Source organism: Kogia breviceps, chromosome 20 (genome assembly GCF_026419965.1).
Source record: "Kogia breviceps isolate mKogBre1 chromosome 20, mKogBre1 haplotype 1, whole genome shotgun sequence".
NCBI classification, from domain to species: domain Eukaryota; kingdom Metazoa; phylum Chordata; class Mammalia; order Artiodactyla; family Physeteridae; genus Kogia; species Kogia breviceps.
Genome location: NC_081329.1, coordinates 18,269,318 through 18,296,538, shown reverse-complemented (window position 1 = coordinate 18,296,538; position 27,221 = coordinate 18,269,318). Strand labels below are relative to the sequence as shown.

At 36.0% G+C, this 27,221-nt stretch overlaps 1 protein-coding gene across 6 annotated transcripts in view; it reads right to left on the bottom strand.

Moving 5' to 3' along the window:
- The window catches only part of SGCZ (sarcoglycan zeta), a 926,925-nt gene that overhangs the window by 164,045 nt on the left and 735,659 nt on the right, over positions 1 to 27,221 (bottom strand). For all 6 annotated transcript variants that reach the window (XR_010838464.1, XR_010838463.1, XM_067022529.1 and 3 more), the window contains one exon: positions 8,304 to 8,426. Coding sequence is in view for 4 of the 6 variants with exons in the window: in XM_067022529.1 (XP_066878630.1) it covers positions 8,304 to 8,426 (123 nt within the window). In the remaining 2 variants the exon portion in view is untranslated. The remainder of the gene's footprint in view (positions 1 to 8,303; positions 8,427 to 27,221) is intronic.

Below are 27,221 nucleotides of genomic sequence, written 5' to 3'. Positions count from 1 at the left end.
TTGTTAAAGATATGTTTTTACTACACTGCAGTCCGTTAAGTGTGCAATACCATTACATCTAAAAAAATGTACATACCTTAATTTAAAATATTTTATTGCTAAATAAATGCCAACCATCAAGTGAGCCTTCAGTGAGTCATAATTTTTTTTGCTGGTGAAGGATTTAAAATATTGCAAGAATTAACAAAGTGTGACACAAAGATATGAACTGAGCAAATGCTCTTGGAAAAGTGGTGCCCATAGATTTGCTTAATACGGGGTAGTCACACACCTTCAGTTTGTAAAATACACAATATCTGCAAAGTGCAATAAAGCAAAGAGCAATAAAATGAGGTATGCCTGTATCTGAAACTCTACAGTCATTTTTCCAGTTAAAAAAAAACTTGTGTGTTCAAAAGATGCTAATTCTGTAAATGGCTTTATGGACCTGAGCTACAGAGTTAATATATACAAATGCATCTGAACGCAACTAGGACTTCTAACACAGTACCTTATTAAACACAGTTTAGTTAGACTTTCCTTCTTATCTCAATATAGCTAAGTGATTCTAAAATATCAGAGGGACTTCCCTGGCGGTCCAGCGGTTAAGATTCTGCTCTTCCAATGCAGGGGGTGTGGGTTTGATCCCCGATCCGGGAGCTAACGATCCCCCATGTCTAGGGGTCAAAAAACCAAAACATAACATAGAAGCAATATTGTAACAAACAATAAAGGCTTCAAAAATGGTTCACATCAAAAAATATTTTAAAAAAATAAATAAAACATCAGAGTTTAACCTGTCATTTTCTGAGTGTCTGTGCAGTTGTGGACAAAGTCGGAATCTTCATCTGGCAACCTGCCTTAATACATATGTTTTCACTCTTTTAGTAATAATCGTTTTATAAAAATTGAGGTGAAAAATGCAAGTCTCAAAACGTCTATCCTCCAATAACAGGATAGTGTGGCATTCATAGATAGAGACCAGTTGGGAAAGAGCTAGGAAGAAAGCACTTGCTAATGCCGAAACAAACTCCCTTCGTCCTTCTGTTTCTATGAGTTTTTTTTTTTACCTCTTATTGTTCCACATGCTCCTGTGAATTTTAAGTTATCACTTGCCATGTAATTCATTGTGTGCCAATAGGGAAACAAAGAGAGCTCGATTTATCTGTGTTTGTTTTCTACTCACAAGGTTAGGTGGCATTACTTTTTAAACATCTTTATTGGAGTATAATTGCTTTACAATGTTGTGTTAGTTTCTGCTGTATAACAAAGTGAATCAACTATACATACATACATATATATATATATATATATCCCCTTATCTCCTCCCTCTTGTGTCTCCCTCCCACCCTCCCTATCCCACCCCTCTAGGTGGTCACAAAGCACAGAGCTGATCTCCCTGTGCTATGTGGCTGCTATCCCAGCTGATCTCCCTGCTGCTTCCCTCTAGCTATCTGTTTTACATTTGGTAGTGTCTATATGTCCATGCCACTCTCTCACTTCGTCCCAGCTGACCCTTCCCCCTCCCTGTGTCCTCAAGTCTATTCTCTACATCTGCATCTTCATTCCTGTCCTGGCCCTAGGTTCTTCAGAACCATTTTTTTTTTTTTTCTTAAGATTCCATATATATGTGTTAGCATACGGTATTTGTTTTTCTCCTTCTGACTTACTTCACTCTGTATGACAGACTCTAGGTCCATCCATCTCACTACAAATAAATCAATTTTGTTTCTTTTTATGGCTGAGTAATATTCCATTGTATATAGGTGCCACACCTCATTTATCCATTCATCTGTTGATGGACACTTAGGTTGCTTCCATGTCCTGGCTATTGTAAATAGAGCTGTGGTGAACATTGTGGTACATGACTCTTTTTGAATTATGGTTTTCTCAGGGTACATGCCCAGTAGTGGGATTGCTGGGTCACATGGTATTTCTATTTTTAGTTTTTTAAGTAACCTTCATACTGTTCTCCATAGTGGCTGTATCAATTTACATTCCCACCAACAGTGCAAGAGGGTTCCCTTTTCTCCACACCTTCTCCAGCATTTATTGTTTGTAGATTTTTTGATGATGGTCATTCTGACTGGTGTGAGGTGATACCTCATTGTAGTTTTGATTTGCATTTCTCTAATGGTTAGTGATGTTGAGCATCCTTTCATGTGTTTGTTGGCAATCTGTATATCTTCTTTGGAGAAATGTCTCTTTCGGTCTTCTGCGCATTTTTGGATTGGGTTGTTTGTTTTTTTGTTTGTTTGTTTGTTGTGGTACACGGGCCTCTCACTGTTGTGGCCTCTCCTGTTGTGAAGCACAGGCTCCGGATGTGCAGGCTCAGTGACCATGCCTCACAGGCCTAGCCTCTCCATGGCATGTGGGATCTTCCTGGACCGGGGCACAAACCCATGTTCCCTGCATCGGCAGGTGGACTCTCAACCACTGCGCCACCAGGGAAGCCAGGGTTGTTTGTATTTTTGATATTGAACTGCATGAGCTGCTTGTATATTTTGGAGACTAATCCTTTGTCAGTTGCTTTGTTTGCAAATACTTTCTCCCATTCTGAGGGTTGTCTTTTCCTCTTGTTTATGGTTTCCTTTGCTGTGCAAAAGCTTTTAAGTTTCATTAGGTCCCATTTTTTAATTTTTGTTTTTATTTCCATTTCTCTAGGAGGTGGGTGAAAAAGGATCTTGTTGCAATGTACGTCACAGAGTGTTCTATGTTTTGCTCTAAGAGTTTGATAGTCTCTGCCCTTATATTTAGGTCTTTAATCCATTTTGATTTTATTTTTGTGTATGGTGTTAGGGAGTGTTCTAATTTCATTCTTTTACATGTAGCTGTCCAGTTTTCCCAGCACTGCTAATTGAAGAAGTTGTCTTTTCTCCATTGTATATTCTTGCCTCCTTTATCAAAGATAAGGTGACCATATGTGCATGGGTTTATCTCTGGGCTTTCTATCCTGTTGCATTGATCTACATTTCTGTTTTTGTGCCAGTACCACACTATCTCGATTACTGTAGCTTTGTATTCTGTAGTCTGAAGTCAGGTGGCCTGATTCCTGCAGCTCAGTTTTTCTTTCTCAAGATTCCTTTGGCTATTCGGGGTCTTTTGTGTTTACATACAAATTGTGAATTTCTTTTGTTCTAGTTCTGTGAAAAATAACATTGGTAGTTTGACAGGGATTGCATTGAATCTGTAGATTGTTTTGGGTAGGATAGTCATTTCCACAATGTTGACTCTTCCAACCCAAGAACATGGTATATCTCTCCATCTGTTTGTATCATCTTTAATTTCTTTCATCAGTGTCTTATAGTTTTCCGCATACAGGTCTTTTATCTCCTTAGGTAGGTTTATTCCTAGGTATTTTATTCTTTTTGTTGCAGTGGTAAATGGGAGTGTTTCCTTAATTTCTCTTTCAGATATTTCATCATTAGCATATAGGAATGCAAGAGATTCCTGTGCATTAATTTGTATCTTGCTACTTTACCAAATTCATTGATTAGCTCTAGTAGTTTTCTGGTAGCATCTTTAGGATTCTATATGTATAGTATCATATCAACTGCAAACAGTGACAGTTTTACTTTTTCTTTTCTGACTAGGAGTCCTTTTATTTCTCTTTCTTCTCTGATTGCTGTGGCTAAAACTTCCAAAACTATGTTGAATAATAGGGGTGAGAGTGGGCACAACCTTGGCTTGTTCTTGATCTTAATGGAAATGGTTTCAGCTTTTCACCATTGAGAACGATGTTGGCTGTGGGTTTGTCATATATGGCCTTTATTATGTTGAGGTCAGTTCCATGTATGCCTACTTTCTGGAGGGTTTTTGTCATAAATCGTTGTTGAATTTTGTCAAAAGCTATTTCTCCATCTTTTGAGATGATCATATGGTTTTTATCCTTCAGTTTGTTAATATGGTGTATCACATTGATTGATTTGCATAAATTGAAGAATCCTTGCATTCCTGTGATAAACCCCACTTGATCATGGTGTATGATCCTTTTAATGTGCTGTTGGATTCTGTTTGCTACAATTTTGTTGATGATTTTTGTATCTATGTTCATCCGTGATATTGGCCTGTAGTTTTATTCTTTTGTGGCATCTTTGTCTGCTTTTCTTATCAGAGTGATGGTTGCCTCATAGAATGAGTTTGGGAGTGTTTCTCTCTCTGCTATATTTTGGAAGAGTTTGAGAATGATGGGTGTTAGCTCTTCTCTAAATATTTGATAGATTTTGCCTGTGAAGCCATCTAGTCCTGGGCTTTTGTTTGTTGGAAGATTTCTAATCACAGTTTCAATTTCAGTGCTTGTGATTTGTCTGTTCATATTTTCTACTTCTTCCTGGTTCAGTCTCAGAAAGTTGTGCTTTTCTAAGAATTTGTCCATTTCTTCCAGGTTGTCCATTTTATTGGCATATTGTTGCTTGTAGTAATCGCTCATGATCCTTTGTAGTTCTGCAGTGTCCGTTGTTACTTCTCCTTTTTCATTTCTAATTCAGCTGATTTGAATCCTCCTGTTTTTTCTTGATGAGTCCGGCTAATGGTTTATCAATTTTGTTTATCATCTCAAAGAAACAGCTTTTAGTTTTATTGATCTTTGCTATTGTTTTCTTCATTTCTTTTTCATTTCTTACTTTTTTCAAAAAAAAGTAATTTTAATTAATTTATTTATTTTTGGCTGCGTTGGGTCTTCGTTGCTGCGCACAGGCTTTCTCTAGTTGGGGCGAGCTTGGGCTACTCTTCATTTCAGTGCATGGACTTCTCATTGAAGTGGCTTCTCTTGCTGTGGAGCACAGGCTCTAGGCACGTGGCCTTCAGTAGTTGTGGCTCGTGAGCTCTAGAGCACAGGCTCAGTAGTTGTGCTCGGGCTTAGTTGCTTCATGGCATATGGGATCTTCCTGGACCAGGCCTCGAACCCATGTCCCCTGCATTGGCAGGTGGATTCTTAACCACTGTGCCACCAGGGAAGCAGTTATTTATTTATTTCTCATCTGATTTTTATGATTTCTGTGAGAAACAGAAGTGTGACTGGATACTGAGGGGAATTTTAATTATATTAAAGTACTCCCCTAGGACTTCCCTGGTGGCGCTGTGGTTGAAAATCTGCCTGCCAATGCAGGGGACAGGGGTTTGAGCCCTGGTCTGGGAAGATCCCACATGCCGCTAAGCAATTAAGCTCGTGTGCCATAACTACTTAGCCTGTGAGCCACAACTACTGAGGCTGCGTGCCACAGCTACTGAAGCCTGCGTGCCAAGGGCCTGTGCTCCACAACGAGAGAAGCCCCCGCAATGAGAAGCCTGCGTGCCACAATGAAGAGTAGCCCCTACTCACCACAACTAGAGAAAGCCCGTGAGCAGCAACAAAGACCCAACGCAGCCAAAAATAAAGAAATAAATAGATAAATAAATTTATTTTAAAAATAAAATAAAATAAAGTACTCCCTAACTTAGCATTTATTTTTGAAAGATGTGGCCCTTGCATACCCGCATCAGGTTAAAAGCCAGGGTTACTTGTTACAGACACTCTCATTGTTCCCTCCTGTGTGATGCTTCCATCCTTTACAAAAATCTGCCTGGATTCTATAATTATGAATTCAAAATTGTATTAGTTTATTATTTAGGATCTTCTGGAGTCATATGATACATAAACATATTGTAAAACTGATTAATTAATTTTTTGAGATAATTGGAAAATAGAGATTAAACAAGTGTATTATGAAAAATAAACTCAAAGCTGTGTGCATATGTTTGAGACAGAGAAAGAAATGGAAAAACAGAGCTAGAGTGAGATATATGTATTTATCCATCTATACATCATACAATATACCATGCATACATCACACACATACAAAGGGGAGAAAGAGAGAAAGAATGAATAATAGGTCAGCAGAGATGACTGCCCTAAGACAGTTAACTGAAAAGCAAAAAACCTCAGATTTTTTTAGGGAGCACTTTTTCCTCTGACTTAATTGTCCAATTAACAATTCAAAGATGGCAACCAGGCTACCGAGAAAAAGAGGAAATAAATGTGAGTATCCATCTGCCTCCAAGAAAAATTAAGAAAACTAGTTATTGGGTCTAATTTTGTGAAGACAGTACTTCACTGCAATAGTTATGAGAAAAATCAAGGTAATAGAAAGATCAGAAAAAGTTAGAATTCCATGAGATCATAAAAGCCATCAAGAGCTACAGAACTACCCTTCACTTATGAATACAAGTACCCAATGCAAATATCTGAAATGGATGATATAATTTTTGGTTATGTGTGTAATATCCTAAAAGCCATGAGGATTATTTTGGTATCAAAGCTAATAACTGCAGGCACTACCAAGGTTCAAAGATTGTTAAATATTAAAATCACATCTACCCAATCCCTCTGAGTGCATTTTTACTCTGGTTCCTGACTTTCTCACCAACTAGCAACTCAGATGTTAGCATCAAGGGCTCTAAAGTCAATGTCCTTTCTGATTTGTTTGTGCTCTTTGCCAAGGAAAATCCTCATGATTTTTTTAAAAATAAATTTATTTTATCTATTTATTTATTTTCGGCTGCGTTGGGTCTTTGTTGCTGCGTTCAGGCTTTCTCTAGCTGCGGCGAGCGGGGGCTACTCTTTGTTGCGGTGTGCAGGCTTCTCATTGTGGTGGCTTCTCTTGTTGCGGAGAATGGGCTCTGGGCGCACGGGCTTCTGTAGTTGTGGCACGTGGGCTCAGTAGCTGTGGCTCGGAGGCTCTAGAGTGCAGGCTCAGTAGTTGTGGCGCACGGGCTTAGTTGCTCTGCGGCATGTGTGATCTTCCCGGACCAGGGCTCGAACCCATGTCCTCTGCACTGGCAGGTGGATTCTTAACCACTGCACCACCAGGGAAGCCCTCCTCATGATATTTTAATTAAAAAAAATTTTTTTTGGCTCCCTGACTGCCAACTCAAGACTTAGGAAGGCCAATGTTCACCCCATGTACATGATTACTGCTGATCTTTTCAAGGAGTCTTAAGAAAGAAAGAGAAATGAGGCTGATGGGCAATGCTGGGAACCAGCCCAAACACTAACCTAATGGTGCAGCCTCCAGCTACTCATCAGAAAACTGACGAAAGAAAGAAAGGAGGCCCTCGGGGACAGTAAGGATGGTGGTGGTAGATTGTGAGCCAGACCAGAGATGCCCAGTGAAGATCCCCATTCAACAATCTTTGTTGAATTTCATGGTTAGTTAATAGTGTATCTTTCTTGAAATCCGCGCAGACCCTGATGTCTGGGATACTGGCAATATCATCTTTATTAATAAAAACAAAAAGCTAACCTTTACAACGTCTTCATTATGTGCCCAAAACATTCTAAAAACACACATGCACACAAAGGCATGTGCGCACTATCATTTCAATCACTTAGATGAAGGAAAATAGACGGCATAGATTTACTCAAAATATTGAATGGTGGAGGCAGAATTTAAACCAAACAGCCCGAGAGCTGAGGTCATTTACCATGCTAACTGCTCTCACATGGCCCACAGGCTCTGTTCTGCCTAGATATGATAGATATCCCATGAGCTGTCCCCAAACTCAAATTTGGGAAATGCGCAGCCAAATATATTTAATTTTTTTAATATAGGCCTCTTTGTCTTTTAAAAACATTTTTATCAAAATAATATGTATTGTGGTTGTAAATCAAATTATTCAAAAGAGATTGTACTTAAAACGCTTAAAATAGTATTAATAAAATTCTTCTCCATTCCCAAACGTGCTTTTAACTTTCTGTTCTTTTGTTCTTGTTTTTGCTTTCTCATTTCAGTTGGTGGTTGACACTAACGGCCCTAATATTAGAAAAATGACTTTAATAATGTCTCAATAATAGGTGATTAGCACTATTTCTTGATTTATATACTTTTGAAAACAATGATGAGCCCTAAAGAACAGGAATTTAATTTACTTATCACCTTCCCCTTACTTCGTTCTAAAGTTGATATTTACATTTAGTTCTTCTTTTGCATATCTTTTACTGTTAAGTAATACCTCTAAATTGTATTTATCTATCATCTTGAGTAATCTTTAATCATTGTTTGTACCCCACCTTTTCTTCCACCATCCACACTCAGTTTCCTCCACCTAACCCTGCCTGAGACGTGCAGCTTTGCTTTTATATCATTGAGGCTAATATTTATAGCTTCTTCTGCAACCACGACCAGAGCTTTCTGTTTATGACTACTGGAAAATCAAATGATGTGATATCATGATATTATGCGAGACTCAATTTCAGGCGTGGGGACCATAGATATTAAAAAGTAGTTTCTTGTTCAGTTGCGTATTCTTTCAAGTAAACAGTGTTCCAAGACCTCCATCTACAGTACCTGTAACTTTCAGCTTTTCAGCCCCAATGGTAATCTCATCTTCTTCTGCAGAAAACAGCACCCTGCCATCTTCACTTGCTCTCACTTCAAATCTTTTACACTGAGCTTCCACAGCATCAGCTCCTATGGTCAGAGGAAAGGTTTAAAAATGAATCTGGTATCCAGGAAACCATTAACATGTATTTTTTTTTTGAAAAAGAAGAGCAATTACATATATTATTTAATCTCTACAGTATGTTTTATACCTAAATTAATATTTTAAAATTACCATCCTTTTCAGGAGTCTAATTTGGTAGGGTATTGCTGGGCTAGGTTGGTTGGGTACACATCTGACCTCTAAATCCTGACATAGTCCTGACAAGGTCTGTGTGGGTTTAGCCAGTTAGAAAATCTTTGCATATACACAAGGGAGATGATGTCTGCTTTGTTCTTGGTGGCAGCCCGAAGCCTTGGCATTATACCTGGCATGTGCTGGATGCTTAATAAGGACTTGTGGACTGAAGGATTCTCGTGGTTTCTCTCTGCAAGTAGACAATAGTGCCCATACTTGCTACATCACAAGGTACTTATAAAGCATTATTCAGCTTTGAACCTTTAGTTACTCTACACTTCATAGATTCTAATACTGCAATTTGTTCACTCTTTATTGCTACTGAATGTGAATCCATTTTAGATTTAATATTGCAAATGTATATCTATATATACATACATTATATTTAGTGTTCTCCAATGTATCTTCTAATCAATAATTTTCTTTATTAAAATATTTTAAATAAATACAATTACATTATGTAATTGAAATCTATTTTCAATTTATTGGACAATTTTGCACATTAATCCATCCACAGTTCACAAAGCCAGCTCCCATATGTGGAAAACATAATTAATTTGAGCGTGAGCAGGGCTTCAGCAAGAAGCTCAAACTGGTCAGGGGGTGAGGAATTGCTATTTCCATAACAGTGGCTTCTTTCTTTCGGCATAACGCACTTGGCATAGGGGTCTCTAGCTCCCCCTCCTGTTCAGATCTGGAACATCCCTCCGCTGCTATCTACATCAGAAACTCTTGGCAGGTACAGTGTGGTCCACTCAGGGACCTGGGCATAGCACCCTTTGTGCATATTTGTTTTCATTTCTCTCTACATATGCTATGGACTGAATGTCTGTGTATGCCCTACATTCATACGTTGAAATCCTAACTCATAATGGGATGGTGTTAGGATATGGGGTCTTTGGGAGGTAGTCAGGTCATGACAATGGGGCCCTCCTGAACGGGATTGGTGCCCTTATGAAAAGACACAAATAAGTTTGCTTTCTCTCTCAGTGCAGTCTACGGAGTGAGGACACAGGGAGAAGCTGGCTGTCTGCAAGCCAGGAAGCAGCCTCTCACCAGACACTGGATTTGTTGACACCTTGATCTTGGACTTCCAGCCTCCACAACTGTGAGAAATAAAAATCTGTTGTTTAAGCCACCCAGCCTATGGTATTTTGTTACAGCGGTCCAAATGGACCGCTGTAACAATGTACTACCATTTTTTGTTAGCTATATGACCCCCAGGAATTCAAAACAGAAGATTATATTTGTATTCCAAAACGCCTTCTAAATTTAAATTTAAAATTGTGTCTAGTTTCTAGTAGGCTTCAGTAGGAGAATGTTGTAGAGGTGAATGAGTGCGAGACTTAAGTTTCTTCCCGTTTCCTTAGTCCTCAACCCCCGCTCAGCCCGACTCTCAACCCTAGTCCACGGGCTTTAGTACTTACACTTTGGTAACTTACACCTCCCCATCATCATAGCTCCTGAGGAGTACTTAATAAGAGGAAGACATTATTCCACACTGGTAACATGTGGGATAATTTCTCTGAAAACAAGAAATTTTTCTTATATTCTGAAACTACATATATGTTTTCAGGTCCACAAAGAAAATGTGAAAACCTCCAATGAGAACAATGCTAAATACTTAAAAACTGGTGCTAACCATGCAAGCTATCAAGTGCAAAACAGCATGAATTGTATTTTAAAGTCTGTTTTCCTAAGCAAATAACTTTCCTAATGGGATTGAATGGTAATATTGGAGACCTATCGTTCCTGGTCACAGTAATTGCATTTGATCTTGCAAATATTTTTTCAGCAGCCTGTGTTCAGCTGATTTTGTTTTCTTCTAATCATGGCCTAACTTTCCTGTATTGAGCTTTTAATCTTTGAACCATAATAACTCAAATGGATGATGTTCAAAAGCCACGTTTGAGGCCACATGTGTCGATAAAAGTGATTTCTGAGTTTTGAGGCTTCTGTGTTTCAATCTATCTTCAGGGCCCTGAGGCATACCTTAAATATGAACTGCCTAAAAGATATTACAGATACTGTACATGTAAAACTTAACATGTACACTACCTTGCTTCCTTCAAATATATTTAATTATTGGGTGAATTGATCCACAAAATATATCACTGACTTTAATGACATTGAAGTATATAGATCTCTGTGCTTATAGATACATACATACATACACACTATATACACACACACAGCAGCAAGACTTTTCTTGGCATGATACTTAATGTTGTTATATGGGAGACAATTTATTAACATAAAAATGCTGCATTATAAGTCACAGAAACGATTAGAAATATAAGTTAAGTTTCTGGATGTGGCAAAGTAAGTTCAAACCTTAATTCATTACATTTAAATAAGCAAAAGAAAATAAGCAGATTAGAAAACATTTATGCACCTGGAATAGAAGAGATGCATCTAGGCCATAAATAAATGGATAAAGACTCATCCAATTGAAAAATAGATATATAAATTAATACAGCAGACTACACTCTATTCAACATATTAGTATAATTACAAAAGGCAAAATTGCAAGCAATTAGCAATGCATTGATAAGTAAATATTTTAAGTCAGAAAATAATTTTGAATGTATTGTGCTTCTGTATATTACTTTTCTGCAAATGGAAAGCACTTAATATATGTAATTGGACATATATTATATTGTTGTCAATATTTATGTTTAAAATAAATATATTAGGCGATATGAAACTGAATTTATTATATCCTAACATGCTTTGTGTTGTCTTATTCTGTGTTTCAGGTTTCAAGTTAGCATCTCATATTCTCTAGGCTAGATCACCTTAGGAGCCAGTTGTTCAGAGGGGCAGTGATGTCCAGTTTAACCTTATCTCAATCAAAGATGCCTCCAGAGTTGCAGGAAAGCAATATGTCTGAATGTCTCTGGGTAAAGAGCTCTAATTCCTTAGCAAATAGAACATGGGAGACAAGTTATCCTGTAAGCTCTATATTTTATTAGTCATCTTAAACACCAAATTGCTAAGTAAAGTATCAAGACTAAGTGCTTCTTTCAGAATATCTCTGAGAAGTTCACGTCAGCAACTTCAAAAATCAAAGAACAATTCGGTATAGAACAAGAAAAGAGGGAGACTGATCAAGGTGGCAGAGTAAGAGGATGTGGAGCTCACCTTCCCCCACTGACACATCAAAAATACACCTACATGTGGAAAAGTCCTCACTGAAAACGGACTGGGAGCTGGCAGAAGGGCTCCTGTACAACCAAGGCCGTGAGAAAGATCCACAGGGAACTGCGCAGGAAGGGAAGAAAAGCGATCGGTTTGGGACCTGTTCTCCCCGGGAGGAGACTCAGAGGAGAGGGAGGCTACAAACGCGAACACACTGGGGGGTGAGAGGTGAGAGCCACAGACCGGGCGCCTGGGCCCTGGGGTCCTACGTGGGGAGGACCGGCTGCCTTGGCTGGCCGGAGGGCCTCTGGGACAGGCAGGAGGGCTGTGGGAAGGCGGGGCTCTGATCCCGAGGAGCGTGCTCACTGGCTTGCCCTCGAGGCAGGACTGAGAGGGCAGAGAGGGGACTGCCCTGGAGCTGCCGGGCTTCCCACGACCACCTCAGCGTGTGCCCCAGACCGAGCCAAGCAAACACGCTGGCGATGTTGAGCATATCTTCATGTGCCCGTTGGCCATCTGTATACTGTTGGTGGGAATGTACACTGGTGCAGCCACTGTGGAAAACAGTATGGAGGTTCCTCAAAAAACTAAAAATAGGACTACCGTAGGACCAAGCAATTCCACTACTGGGTGTATATCCCCAAACACCAAAAACACTAATTCGAAAAGATACATGCACCCCAAGGTTCATAGCAGCATTACTTACAATTGCCACAACATTATGGAACAAGCCAAGTGTCCATCAATGGACGATTGGACAAAGAAGATGTGGGATATTACTCAGCCATTAAAAAGAATGAAATTCTGCCATTTGCAACAATGTGAATGGGCCTAAAAAATCTTACACTTAGTGAAATAAGTCAGACAGAGAAAGACAAATACTGTATGATATCACTTATACGTGGAATCTAAAAAATAAAACAAAGGAATGTATGTAGCAAAACAGAAACAGACTCACAGATAATAGAAAGCAAACTAGTGGTTACCAGAGGGGAGAGGGAAATGGGGCAAGATAGACATATGAGATTAAGAGATACAAACTACTATGTATAAAATAGACATGCAACAAGGATATATTATTGTACAGCACAGTGAATCATAGTCATTATCCTGTAACAACTTTTAATAAACTATAATCTGTAAAAATACTGAAACACTATGCTGTACACCTGAAACTAATATAATATTGTAAATTAGCTATCCTTCAACTTAAAAAAGAATGAGAAAAGAGAACGGCAGGAAGAAAAGAAAATATGTAAGCAAAATAATAGGTTTTTAAAAAGGATTGAAGTGTTCAATACATATCCAAATATTTTCTCTAGTCCATTTAATGTTCTGTATAGATTCTATAAAAGCAAACAAACAAAACAACAACAATGTTAATTTCTTATTTCCCTCAGAGATGGCTCCACTGCCCTTTTTGGAAGGTTCACATTTCTTACAGTCATCTTTAGTGTCCAAATGCATGTTTTGCAGACTAGTAGAGAGGTTCCGTTAATTATGTACTGGCTTTGCATTTTCTATGTTAAATCAGTCGAAGACATGAACTGGAAAGTTTTCTTCAATAAAAAGAAAACAAGGCAAAGATCAAAATGGATATGTCTGGTGTGTTGTCCTCAAGCATAGCAGGATGAATCATGGGTCAGTAAAAAAACCAAACCAAGTTTGAAACAAAGTAAGCTGCTTTCATGAACTATAAATGTAAATAAGCCTGTAGTTTATTTTATTTTACACGATGTGTGTCATTAAAATCTTGCACGTGGAAAGTGCACTCTGAGTGTGCGGGGGGCAAGAGGATAAGAAACAGCAGAATAAAGGGAAGGTCACCAGGGCCAGGCTGGGAAGCTTGTCTCAGAAGAAGGGCTATTGAGCCTTGGGGATCTGCAATCCTCAAGGCATCTCACCAGAGATCAGTCTCTGTTTCTTTCCCCCTACCCTCAGGAACTGCCTTCTGTTTCGGAACTGGAGGAGCAGCCCTTCTTGCATCAGCAGATAAGGTAGTTATACTAACTCTGAGGTTATATTCACCTTTGTAGCCCCACCTGGGACTCTCTACAGTCCTGTGTCTAGACCGATGCCTGTGCACAATATTCCTCAATTAAAGTGTGTTTTTAAGATGAAATGAATTCCACCGTTTGTACTTTTGAGCCTTGTTTATCACTTCCTTGCCTGTCTATACTATCCCTACGATCACATACTATTGTTCACCGTCATCCTTTTCTAACAAGTTAGGAAAAACTTATGCATATAATAATTATATAAATAATATTACCCACCACCCCACTGAATACATATCTATTTCCAAAATAGGTGAGACTTTCAGTGTGACCTGTACTTAATCATATGTCCCTTCATCCTCAGGGAGCTCCAGATGTCAGCAATGTCCCCAAATGAGTCTTTATCACTCCCATTTTATAACCTTACTACTTATGTATGTATCCATCAAACATTTTTCTTATTTTTGCATGTTTTGCACAAGATACACACACACATGCACAGACACACCATTTTATATTATTTGTATTTTTCAGTGACTAGATTTATTTTGTTAAATTGTAGCTCTGGTGTATTCACCTTCACTGCTATATTCTATCGTACGGATATACCACAAATTAGTGATCCATTTTTCACTGAAAATCTTTTAGGTTGTTTCTAGGATATCAGAATCCATAACAATTATGCTATAAATGTTTTTGTGTAAGGATCCTTTTACACTTGGGCAAATGTGTTCTAGGGCTTTTACTTGGGTGTGCGATGGCTGGACAGCAGAGTCTGTACTTTAATTTTACTAAATAATAAAAAGTTGCTTTCCAAACTGGTTGTATTGATTTACATTCCTCCGGAGAAAGTATGAGTGTTCCTGTAACTCCACATCATTGCAAACACTGAACGTTAAAAGGCTTTAATTTTTGCCCATCTGCATGTTAAAAGGTATGCCACTATGGTTTAAATTTACAAGTCCCTGATTGCCCTTGGAGTAAACACCTTTTTCACGCCATCGCTCCACAGACTCCTTCCTGACAATACACCCCCCACGGTTAGTCCATGGGGGCATGTGAGGCCAACTCTTTCTCTAGAAGTGGTTCAGTTCTCATGGGATATTATTCTCTCTGACCAAAGCAGTTAATCCATACTCAAGCACGTGACTCAAACGCTCTCCTGATTTTTGCTCTAAGTTTTGAAAAAGAGGCACATTCTTCTTTGAGATCAGACACTGAGCATGATATAAACTTGAAGCTTTTAGCTGTACTTCCAACATGGAGAAAGTCTGCCTGAGAAATCAGCCAATCAGTGAAAGGGAGAAAAAAAAAGAAGAGAAAGAGAAGGACAGAGAGACATTCCTGAAATTATTGCTTAAATAGTCAGATCCAGTCAGAAACAAATGAATCAAGCTCTGAACTTTCCAATTTTATAAATCAATAAATTACTCACTGACCCCATTCATTTTGAAGAGTTCATAAATTTTGAATTGGGTTTCCTTTAGCTGAATTCTTTTACTCTTTATTTTCTTCTTTAAGTTTCTATGTATTCTCCTTTCTGTCATGTTCATGTTTATTAAACAGAAATTCTGGAAATGTTCCACCTTTTAAGTATCACTGAATTTCCCCACAAAAAATTCATCAGTCTTTAAATAAAAGGAAAAAAATATGCTCTGTACCTCTAAATTAAAAAGCATTAATATCAAATGTTACTTCATAATGACAAAAAATTGATTCACATGAATATTTAGCAATTTAAATTATTATAGATGTAGAAACATGATGTCAAAACAAAGCAACAGGGGGCTTCCCTGGTGGCGCAGTGGTTGAGAGTCCGCCTGCCGATGCAGGGGACACGGGTTCGTGCCCCGGTCCGGGAGGATCCCACATGCCGTGGAGCGGCTGGGTCCGTGAGCCATGGCCGCTGAGCCTTCGCTTCCGGAGCCTGTGCTCCACAACGGGAGAGGCCACAGCAGTGAGAGGCCCGCGTACCGCAAAAAAAACCACAAAAAAACAAAACAAAAAACAAAACAAAACAACCTTTGACAAAACTACAAGGAAAAACTAGCCAAATGCAGATTCTTGACAGGAGATTATAAAATCTTTTCTCAGTAACACAGCAAAAAAAAAGAATAATGGGACAATTAAAACATTTTTATCAACATTGGCATATTGGTCGTGCATTGAATCCTTAATCTAAATACTTTAGGGACTTCCCTGGTGGTCCAGTGGTTAAGACTCTGTACTTCCAATGCAGGGCCATGGGTTCGTTCCCTGGGTAGGGAACTAAGATCCCACATGATGCTCAGCATGGCCAAAAAACCCAAATATATATATACATATATAAATACAATACTTTAAAGTGCTCCTTTTCAATTGAATAGTTTTCCATTTTACTGGAATATAACTGTCTACTACATTATATAAGTATAAAGTTTTCAGCATAATGACATATATATTGGGGAACAATTGAATATTTTATTTGACTATTTTATCCCAACCTACTCTATTAAATACCTTAAAAAGTGTATCATTACTCTGGCTTAATGCAAATCTTAACAGATTACAGCATGAAAATTATAGAGATGTTTTTCTGACCACATTGCAATCAATCTTAAATAACAAAAGTTAACTGATATATCCCCATATGGTTAGAAATTTAAAAACTCACATTAAAATAAGCAATGGGCAAAATTCTAATAACAGTTGAAATTAGAAAGTGTTCCAAACTAAACAATGATTACGATATTATCATCAACACTTGTAAAATATGCTAAATCAGTACTTAAAACAAAATGTCTAGCCTCACATAGCTATATTGGAAGAGAAGAGATGCTAAAAAGTAATGATCAAACATCCCTCTATGCTGAGAAGCTAGAAAACAACAGCAATAAAACAACAGCAAAAAATCCTCAAGATGTAGATGGAAACAAATAATGAAGGGCAGATATTAATGAAATAGAGTACAAATCTATAATATATTAGATCAATGAGGTCAAAAGTAGATTTATTACAACTAATAAAATTGACCAATTTATGGTGAAATTAATAAAATATTTAAATATAACAATACATATCAGTAATAAAAAGGGACATTACTACAGATATTATAGATGTTCAAATGGTACAAATATTTTATAGCAACATTATATCAATAAATTTGAAAATCTGTTTGACTTGAAAAAATGCCTACAAAATATTACTTACCATATTGACTTAGGAATAAACAGAAAACCTGAGCACTCCCATTATAATATAGTATAACATAGTACAGAAATTACATAAATAATTTAAAATCTTTACATATATACACATACAGACATGCACACACACACACACACACACAGAGAAATTCTAGTCTGTGCTATTCAGGAAAGAATTAATTTGAATACAAATTACAACTCTTAATGAGAACAGAATAATACGAAACACTCCCCAACTGATTTCATGAAGCTAGTATAATTCTGACACAAAAACCTTACAGAGATAGCACACTGAATAAAAATTACAGTATAATTATACTCATAAACAAAAAATCAAAAAGCCTAAGTAACACATTAGCCCACCATATTTACTCCAGGCATGTAAGACTGGTTTATATCTGACACTCAGTAAATGTATTTAATTATCTTTGAAGTTTTAAAGAGAAAAGACAGGATTAGCTCATAGAGGTATACAAATTTGTTGACATAATTCTACATTGTTCATAAGAAAACCATTTACCAAACTTTGTATCCTTTCCTGATAAAGGGATCCATAAAAACATATTAAACCCCTGACACTTAATAATGAAGTATTGAAAGCTTTCTTCGTAACATAAGGAAGTAGAAAAGGATACCTACTATTAACAGTTACATTCAGCATCGTTCTAGATATCATAACCAGTGGAATACAACTAGAAAATGGTTTGATAATTTATAAGAATTGTAAAGGTAGAAACAAAACTAGATTATTCACTGATGACATAATTCCATACGTAGAAAATCCAAAGAATCCACAAAGATATTCTTAGAATTAGGAAATCGATGTATCAAAGTCTCTGAATGCAAGGTCAATATATAAATACCAATTTTATTTTAGAAAATAAAAGGTAAATGATATTATGTATAATAGAATTAGATAAAACTGTCATCATTTTCATATAATAAGAATTTATTTAAAGAATAACAAAGAATCTACAGAAAAATAATTAAATGATTAAGAATTTAACATACTGCTCAGATAGTCAAGAATGAGTCTTGATTCCAGGTTTTGGATCCAAGTTTAGTTTTGTATAGTCCAAAGTCTACAGGTTGTCTGCATTGTTGTATCAGTGGATGATAAATCCTTCTTGCAATAACACTTCTATATTATACGCCCTTGTCCTGGACACAAATTACACACTAAGAAGCATTCATTTACGTTGAAGTGGTATTTAAACCATGTTTTTTTCAGTCTTATATGATCCACAGTATTAATTATCAATAATTTAGAAGTATTTAGTATATCATTATTATTATCACTATATTTCCCAAACTAGGTTAACGCTGGGTATATGAAAATAAAGAAGAAAAGGGTTTTGTATTCAAGGAGATTATAGTATATTGGAATTGCTAAACAATTATACAAGGCTGATAAACCAAAATCTATATTGATTGTTTGATTAGATTTATCAGTTTTACTTCCTCATTAGAGGCATCACAATCAACGTACAGATCCTCACAGGTACAGCTTTAAATAGCATAGCTTTTTAAACTAAAAACACATATTTTAAAAAGAAAATGTTTTTGAAGAGAAGTGCCATAGACTACAATTTCCCCTGTGTATGCATAATCTCTTGTGATTTTGGATCAGTTTACTTGACGATACTACCAGAGCAACGTGTGCTTAATAAAAGTATATTTCTAACTTGAAACTACAGGAAAGTTCATTAGAGCAGAATGAGATTTAGTACTTTCTAAAATTGAGTATCCCACCCTAATGGTTGTATGGCAACAACAGCTTTATCGGTGTACATGCACGAACTAATACTAAGAGGAAGTAATTTTCTTTTTAATTAGGCTTTATAACATTTAAGTTTCATTTCAGTCTATAATATCTAATCAATAGTTTAGTTACACATCCGGACTACAAACATTTTCCACTTCAAATGATCAATCACATCAGGCTTTCATTCTCACTACTCCACTCTAATTGGTCTTACCAAGATCTGGAATAAACATTTTTCAAAATTCAATAGCCATAGACCTCATCTTACAGGATCTCTCAGTAGCATCTGACTCATACAACCTCTTTTTCCTTAAAAGCTTTTTTCATTAGACTTGAGAAACCACAGTCTTGGTATTTTTACTAGCTCACTAGTCATACTTTTCCAGCCTATATCCTTGCTTTCTTCTTTTCTTCCTATTCTCTAAACATTTACATGTCTCAGAGGTCAGAATAATGATTCTTTTTTTAAACATCTTTATTGGAGTATAATTGCCTTACAATGGTGTGTTAGTTTCTGCTTTATAACAAAGTGCATCAGTTGTATATGTATTATACATACATCCCCATATCTCTTCCCTCTTAAACTGTATTCTGTGTGAAAAGTCTCCAGAGCAAAAGAAAAAACCCAAAAAGAATGGAAGGAAATCCTCTCTATTTACTCCTCTCACTTCTCCATGCGTCTGGGGGTTCGCATTCAGGATCATGGCTTTAAGTAACATGTATGTGTTGAGTCCAAGATTTCTAACATGTGCACTAATATTTACCTGGAAATCCAAGTTTATATAAACACCTTTTATAGATGTCTAAAAGGTATTGGAATATAGTTTGTCTCAATAAGAACTCCTGATTTTCACACACTTGCCAAATCATTTTTTCCTCAGTAATCTCCTTCTCAGTGGATAGCGCCACAATTTATCCCAATCGTTTAGCTCTCTACCTTCAACGTTTATCTCAGGTCCTACTTCCACTTTTCTTCCTCTGGGCCATTTTTTTTTTCTTCCAAGCCCCTAACTGATACAGAAACCCAAAGAAAGAGGTAAATACACTGAAATATTTATTTTCATAACGGAATGACAAAAGCAAAGGTAGTGAATAAAGATTGAGTCTTTTAAATTAAATTAAAATTTCTGTTAATTCAGAAACAGCATGTCTCTAACCCATTGCTTTCTTCCAGTTTAATAAAATGGCTGTCTAATGAATTGTTTAAATAAGATAATGGGGTTTTCAGATAAATAAAATAAACAATATCTCTCTAAGATCTACTTTTTCCCTACGTTCATCTTTCTAATAACATTCTTACTTTCCTTAGTCTCTGGAAAGATTTCTTGGTATCCTGAATATTCCAAAGTATTCAAGAACGATTATAAATAACTAAACTGCCCCTCAGCCCAAGCTAAATTTTTGAACATACTAGTAATATTTGGGGTGACGATATGAGGAAATCATTTTTTAAATCAAATATGTGGGGAAACTTCCGATGCTTTTAGGCAGTTAACTATGTTTCAGTAGAGATCACTTGAATTTGTTAAAAATAATTTGCAAAATGGACTTTTAGTTTTCTTATTTACTGATATCTATTACTCAGTGTGTATTCTCTTTTCATGCCTCATCTCCCCCTTTCAGAATAGGTATTTAAAAGAGTGTGTGTTTTTAGAGTCATCTAAAGTAACTTCCTACTGTTATCACCCAAAGGAAGCTTTTAATTCTTTTCAACATATTGTCCTTCACTTTAATATATATATATATATATATATATTTTTTTTTGCAGTATGCGGGCCTCTCACTGTTGTGGCCTCTCCCGTTGCGGAGCACAGGCTCCGGACGCGCAGGCCTAGCGGCCATGGCTCACGGGCTTAGTTGCTCCGCGGCACGTGGGATCTTCCCGGACCAGGGCACGAACCCGTGTCTCCTGCATCGGCAGGCGGACTCTCAACCACTGCGCCACCAGGGAAGCCCTAATATATTTTTTTAAACTCCAAGGGAATTTTCCAATTCAAAGCACTCTTTGTTATCAGATTATCCAGCTAAATATGAAAAAAAAGTTTCATAGCCACATGTGCAGTGCATTTTAAATACTAGTGCAAATTTCCCTCACCAGCATACCTCCACCTGTCTTTCCCTGAACATAGCTTTTTGGTGTTCAGAGAATGTAAGTAATCTGATGATGAAATTAAATGGAATCTTATTAGGATATCTGAAAAACTTGTAGGGCAAATTCTTTTATCATCACTTATTTATTGCAGGCATATCTAAGAGTTGAAATTATATTTCCAAAATATTCATTCTGGATCTTACTGTATATCAAAATACTCATTAGGCTGTTTCTCTTTCTGATACATGTTTGGTATATGGTCCATGGTTAGAATGGAGATATGGGGTCTTGGGAATGCAGGCCTTTCCTATTTTTTTCTCTGCCACTCTCAAACTATGCTTCTATCTTGGAGACCAATATAGGTGCTACTGGTCATTTTAATGAGTCTCATTCCAGAGAGCAGGAAGACAGAATAAAGGGCAGGTCCATTTTTTAAAAAGACACCATCTAAAATTGTACACTCCACCTTATTTATATCTCATTGGCTAGAACTCAGGCACATCTAGTTGTAAGGGAGACATATAGTCTTGAGCTGAGTAGTCATATGCCCAGCTTAGACCTGAGATTGTATTACTAAAAGAGAAGGAAAGAATAGTAATGAGGAGGGAGCAACTAACAGTATCTATAACATCATACAAGAGCTTTTATTTCAGAAATTAATCTTGATAATTGCTCAGACTTTGGAAAACCCTAAAGTCAACGTTTATATGCATCTTTCTTACTATTCTTTTGCTACTAATTCCTGGATTCCATATCCTGTAGGATTTCTCATCCTAATTTTAGTCATACTAGTTTATCTAAAATAATACTGATCCCTTTGCCTATAAATGAAAGAGAGTAAGGCTAACAGAAGCAGAAACCAGTTAGATTTCTGTCATATGTACTTTGTAAACACAGTATTTTGTTAACACAAAATAATTATGACTTACTGAAAAAATGCCATACAATTCATGACTTAAAAAAAAATCATATATATAAGAAGGGACTTGCTATATTTCCTCTGAAAATTCTAACTGGGTGGTGCTTTATAGTCAAAACAGAAAACAGATAATTTTATTGTTTTCCTTTAGCAAATTACTATGTTGTCTTTTAGTATATTTTTGCATTTAAAGGAATATAAATAATAAGAAGGAAAAGAACACTGCTGTATCTATTGCTGATAGCGGTGTCCTTGATAATTAGCACCAAATATCCTCATCCAATCTGAATTTCTTTCTCAATAACACATAATTTGTATACTGTTAAACACTCTTCAGGTTTTATAATTAAATCTCTAATATTCTTTCCCATAACATGTATATTTTGGAAAAGTAATATCACATTCAGATGTTAAAATGCTTTGCTACCTCCAAACACTCTTTAATAAAAATTACCATGAATAAATTGCATATGATGTTTGAGCTTTTATTCCAGAATTCTATCTAAGCCTATCCTTAATACTTTATTTCTTTTACCTGGTTCTATATTTCTTTCCTTTTGAGCCTCTATATTTCTTTTCTTTTGAGCCTTCGTCTTCACTAATTAAATCAGAATGAAATTGATGTCAGTAGTTTCTAAATATTACCTTAATGTCATTAAGCACTATATCTAACTATTTAAGATATAAACTACTATAAAGGAGAACAGAAGATAGCCTTCATGGAGTACACATTTGAATTTAGAATACAATTTTCATTTTCAAAATTAAATCATCATGGCAGGCAACCTGAAAGTTTAATAGAACCTGAAAGAATTAAGATGTATGCTGTAAGAGACTATACTCTCACCTATTAAAAATTATATATATGTATATGATGGGTATGTATATCTGCATATACTGAAAGAAATGATAATATTTTTAACTTGCCACAGTTATGTATATGCTGAGATAGCTTTTTAAATATATTAGTTGTAGTTACACTGGCAGAATTGGTACTTTTTTCAAAGATCTCTTCATGGAAAACTATATCTTATAGGCTGTCAAAATCTTTTCTCCTACATTATTGTCATAAATCAAGTTTTCTTTTTTGACAAGGTAATGCATTTATAGGATACAACAGTTAAAAGCATAATGTACACCAGAGAAATCTCACTTCTACCTCTGCCCTAGAAATCCTTTTCTGCTATTTCCCCTAAGTGGAAAATTTCTGTGGCTCCTTTTGAATTTTTTTTTAAAATTTTTAGCAAATAGAAGCACAGACAATTATATCTCTCTTTCTTAAACAAAATACACATTTTTACAATGTTTGTCCATTGCTTTTCCTATAACAATTGTAGTCCAATTTTAAATATTCTTTCAACTCATGACAATCTAAATGAATGAAGGGATATAATAATGCAGACATCCAAATCTGTCTAGCTTTGTCTGGTTCAACATGTGTTTATTTTATATTTGCATGAAATTATTCTGATATGTTGCGACTCCTTATAGTTTAATAAGGAAACTCCTATCTTCAATAACGTGGGTTTAAAAATTTTTTTTCAATAAATTTGTTTATTTTATTTATTTATTTTTGGCTGTGTTGGGTCTTCGTTGATGTGTGCAGGCTTTCTCTAGTTGTGGCGAGTGGGGGCTACTCTTTGTTACGGTGCGCATGCTTCTCATTGTGGTGGCTTCTCTTGTTGCAGAGCACAGGCTCCAGGCACGTGGGATCCAATAGCTGTAGCACGTGGGCTCAGTAGTTGTGGCTCGTGGGCTCTGGAGCACAGGTTCTGTAGTTGTGGTGCATGGGCTTAGCTGCTCCACGGAATGTGCCATCTTCCCGGACCAGGGTTCGAACCCGTGTCCCCTGCGTTAGCAGGTGGATTCTTAACCACTGCGCCACCAGAGAAGTCCAATAATATGTTTTATTAATCATTTTCATGAATACATTGGTGCCATGTTAATTAAATTTTCACGTAACACAGAAAATGGAGGAATAACTACATACACAATCAGAATTCCAAAGGATTTTGACAAGTCATGATGGCATCAGATAATAGTTTTTAAAATAAACTTTGAGATAAATAAATTATATTTCTTGTAGGTATCAAGAGCCATCTTTTGAAAAGTGACACAAAAACAGAATATGAGGGAGGAGAATTATCAACATTTGTGGGATAAAAGTGCTTTATCTGTTAGACAACTATGCCCAATGTGTTTAAGGAGAGTAAACAGCATCTTAGACTGTATAAATGGAAATGCGATACTGATGAACAAGAAAATGATCAAGCTGAACTCTGGGTTGATCAAATCATATCTGTCTGGATTACTGCATTTTATCATAGGCTTTCTGTCATGGCTGATTGTTGGTGTGAATTAAAAATGTGACCAGAGTAAGAGCACCCCTGCTAGGGAAGAGATAAAAAATTAATCAATTAGTCAATATAATAAAACTACTATCAGAAGTCTAGTGTAATCTTAGTTTGAATGAATAAGAGTGTCATATAAAGAGAGGATAAGTGTGCCACACATTTTGGTTATACATTGCTGGTGTATTCAGCTACCTTTTGAACTCTAAGGTTTCAGAAGCATGTTAACATAGCTGGGCATGATAAGAAAATAATCAAATATATATATAAATAAATAAAAATAAAAATAAATAATAAATATGTGTATATATATATATATATATATATATATATATATATATATATACACTTTTTTTTTTTTTTGCTGCTTCTGACCAAGATGCAATATCTGGGATTAGATTTACCTTCTAGTCTGAAAGGACAACAAAAAGGGCAAAATATATAAAACTATGATTTTCAAGACACTGGACCTCAGGAAATGATGGACAGAGATACCTAAGAGACAGAAACAAATGAGATGAGTCACACAATTACTGCAAATTACTGCTAAGGGAGTTCCCAGGCTGTGATGCCTAGAAGGGGAACCCAGGTGGAACCCAGAAGACTTCCTGAATTGTGGAGATGGAACAGAAACTATGACAGGTAGTTTTTAGGACAGAGTACCAAAGACAACAGAGATGTGGAGAGAAAGGAACTCCAGAGATCTGCAGAGGATTGCCCTTAAATAATCAGCAGATTACATATTAGTGCAAGTGTGTGAGACAACTACCACAGGTCAGGGAAAGAAATAGAGGGAATAGTGTCTGGCATTCACAGAGTCCTAGGAGTAGTACCTGCCAGATTTGAAAATAACAAAATCAAAACCAAGCAAAATAAAACAAACATCATAATTCATGGGGCATGGTTAGAGGACTCAGGAAAATCTTCAGTCATAATAGGAAATAATTAGCCCTAGACCTAGCAAAGCCAGAGGTCTATCAAAGAAACATCAAATGCAGAACGCTGAAGGGAAAAAATCTGTTTTCAATTAACTTAACTACATCCAGGACAAAGTTTGAGACTATTTATCAAAAAATACCCAGCACCAAAAGAAAAAGAATGCACCATGCCTCACATCAAACCCTGAAACATTACTAGGCATGAAAAGAAGCAGAAAAACGTGGCCCATAATGAGGATAATTGCTAAAAAAATGTGGCTCAGAATTGAAAAAGATGTTTAAATTAGCAGAAAGGGACAATAAAGCAGTTATTATAATTGTATGCCCCAAAGTTAGAGACACGGATTTAAAAAAGACCCAAATAAAACTTCTGGTGATGAAAACTACAATGAAATGAAAAATACACTAAATGGGATTAGCAGTAGATTAGATGTTGCAAAAGAAAAGTGAGCCTGATCCATAATAAAACATAGAGAGAAAATGGATTTTTTTAAAAATGAAAATAACATCAGTGCTATTTAAAATAACTTCCTGTGAGTTTATATACTTGTAATTGGATACCCTGAAGAAGAAGAGAAGGAGGACTGAGGATAGGAAAATATTTGAAGATATAATGGACAGAACATTTCCGAATTTGATGAAAACTATAAACCCATATCTCAACAAATCCTAAGCACAAAAATACTAAGAAAATGACGCCAAATAAAACCATAGTCAAACTGCTCAAAACAAGTGATGGAGTGCAAATTATAAAAGTAATCATAAATAAAAGACACTTTTTATACACAGAGTATCAAAGATAAGAAGCGCAGCAGATACTTACTGGGAATAATGCAAGGGGTAAGATGGAGATGGACATCTTTAAAGAACACTTGTCCCCTGCCCCTGCCAAAAGAACAACCTAAAATTCTATACCTAGTGAAAGTATTTTTCAAAAAAAGGGAAGAAAAAGATGTAAAACATTGAAAAATCTATTTTCAGCAATCTGCACTCTAGGAAATGTTAAAGGAAGTTCTTAGAAGGGAGATAATATCAGATGGAAATAGGGATCTATACAGAAGGAAAAAGGGTAATGGTAACTATTGGTTTGGTAAGTATAATTTTCTAATTATTTTAACTGTTTAAAAGATAATTAACTATTTAAACAAAAATAATGACAATGTATTGTGGAATTTATAACTTGTGTACCTAAAATCTGTGACTACAGTATCCTAAAAACTGGGAGGGGAGAAATGAAAGTAAACTATTCTAAGGTCCTATTGAAGAGGTATGTTATCACTTGAAGGCAGACTGTTTTAAGTTAAAGATGTATATTATAAGCACTAATAAAACAAATAAGCCAATAAGGAGACCAATAGGATCATATAAATTGCTCAGCTAATCCAAAAGAAGACAGAAAAGGAATAAAAAGGAAACAAAGAAGGCAATACGTGGAAAACAAATAGCATGATGATGGACTTAAAGTTAACCATATCAATTGGATAGAAATAATTTAAACACTCTGGTCAAAGGTAAAGACTTGCAGATTGGATAAAAAGCAAGACCTTACCTACAATGAATCCACTTTAAACAAAAAGACACAAATAAAACTAAAAAGATGGAAAAAGATATGCCACATTACTCTAGTCAAATGAAAACAGAAATGACTGTTTCAATATTAAATAAAATAAATTTTAGTGCAAATCATATTACCAAGGATGAAGAAGTTCATTTTATAGTGATAAAAGGTCAGTTCATCTAAGGGGCAAAAAGAATACCAAAAGTTTATACACTTAATGACAGAGCTACAAAATATACAATGGAAACATTTATAAAACTGAAACAAACCCCAAATTACAGTAAGAAATTTCAAGCCCCATCTCCCAATAATAACTATGATAAGCAGACCAAAAAATCAGCAAATATTTTATAAATGAAACAGTACAGTTTTATATAAACCATCAGCCAAAGAAGAAACCAAAATAGAAACTATTTATTTAGAAATGAATGAAAATGAAAACAAAATATATGTGTTGGATTAAGACTAAAGTTGAATTCGTATAAATTTATAACACTAAGCATCTATATAAGAAAAGTGGAAAAAATCTAAAATCAATGACCTCAGTTTTCATCTCAAAAAACTAGAAAAAGGAGAGCAAACTAAATTCAAAGTAGCAAAAAAGTAAAATAAAGATCAAAGTAGAAATCAATGAAATGGAA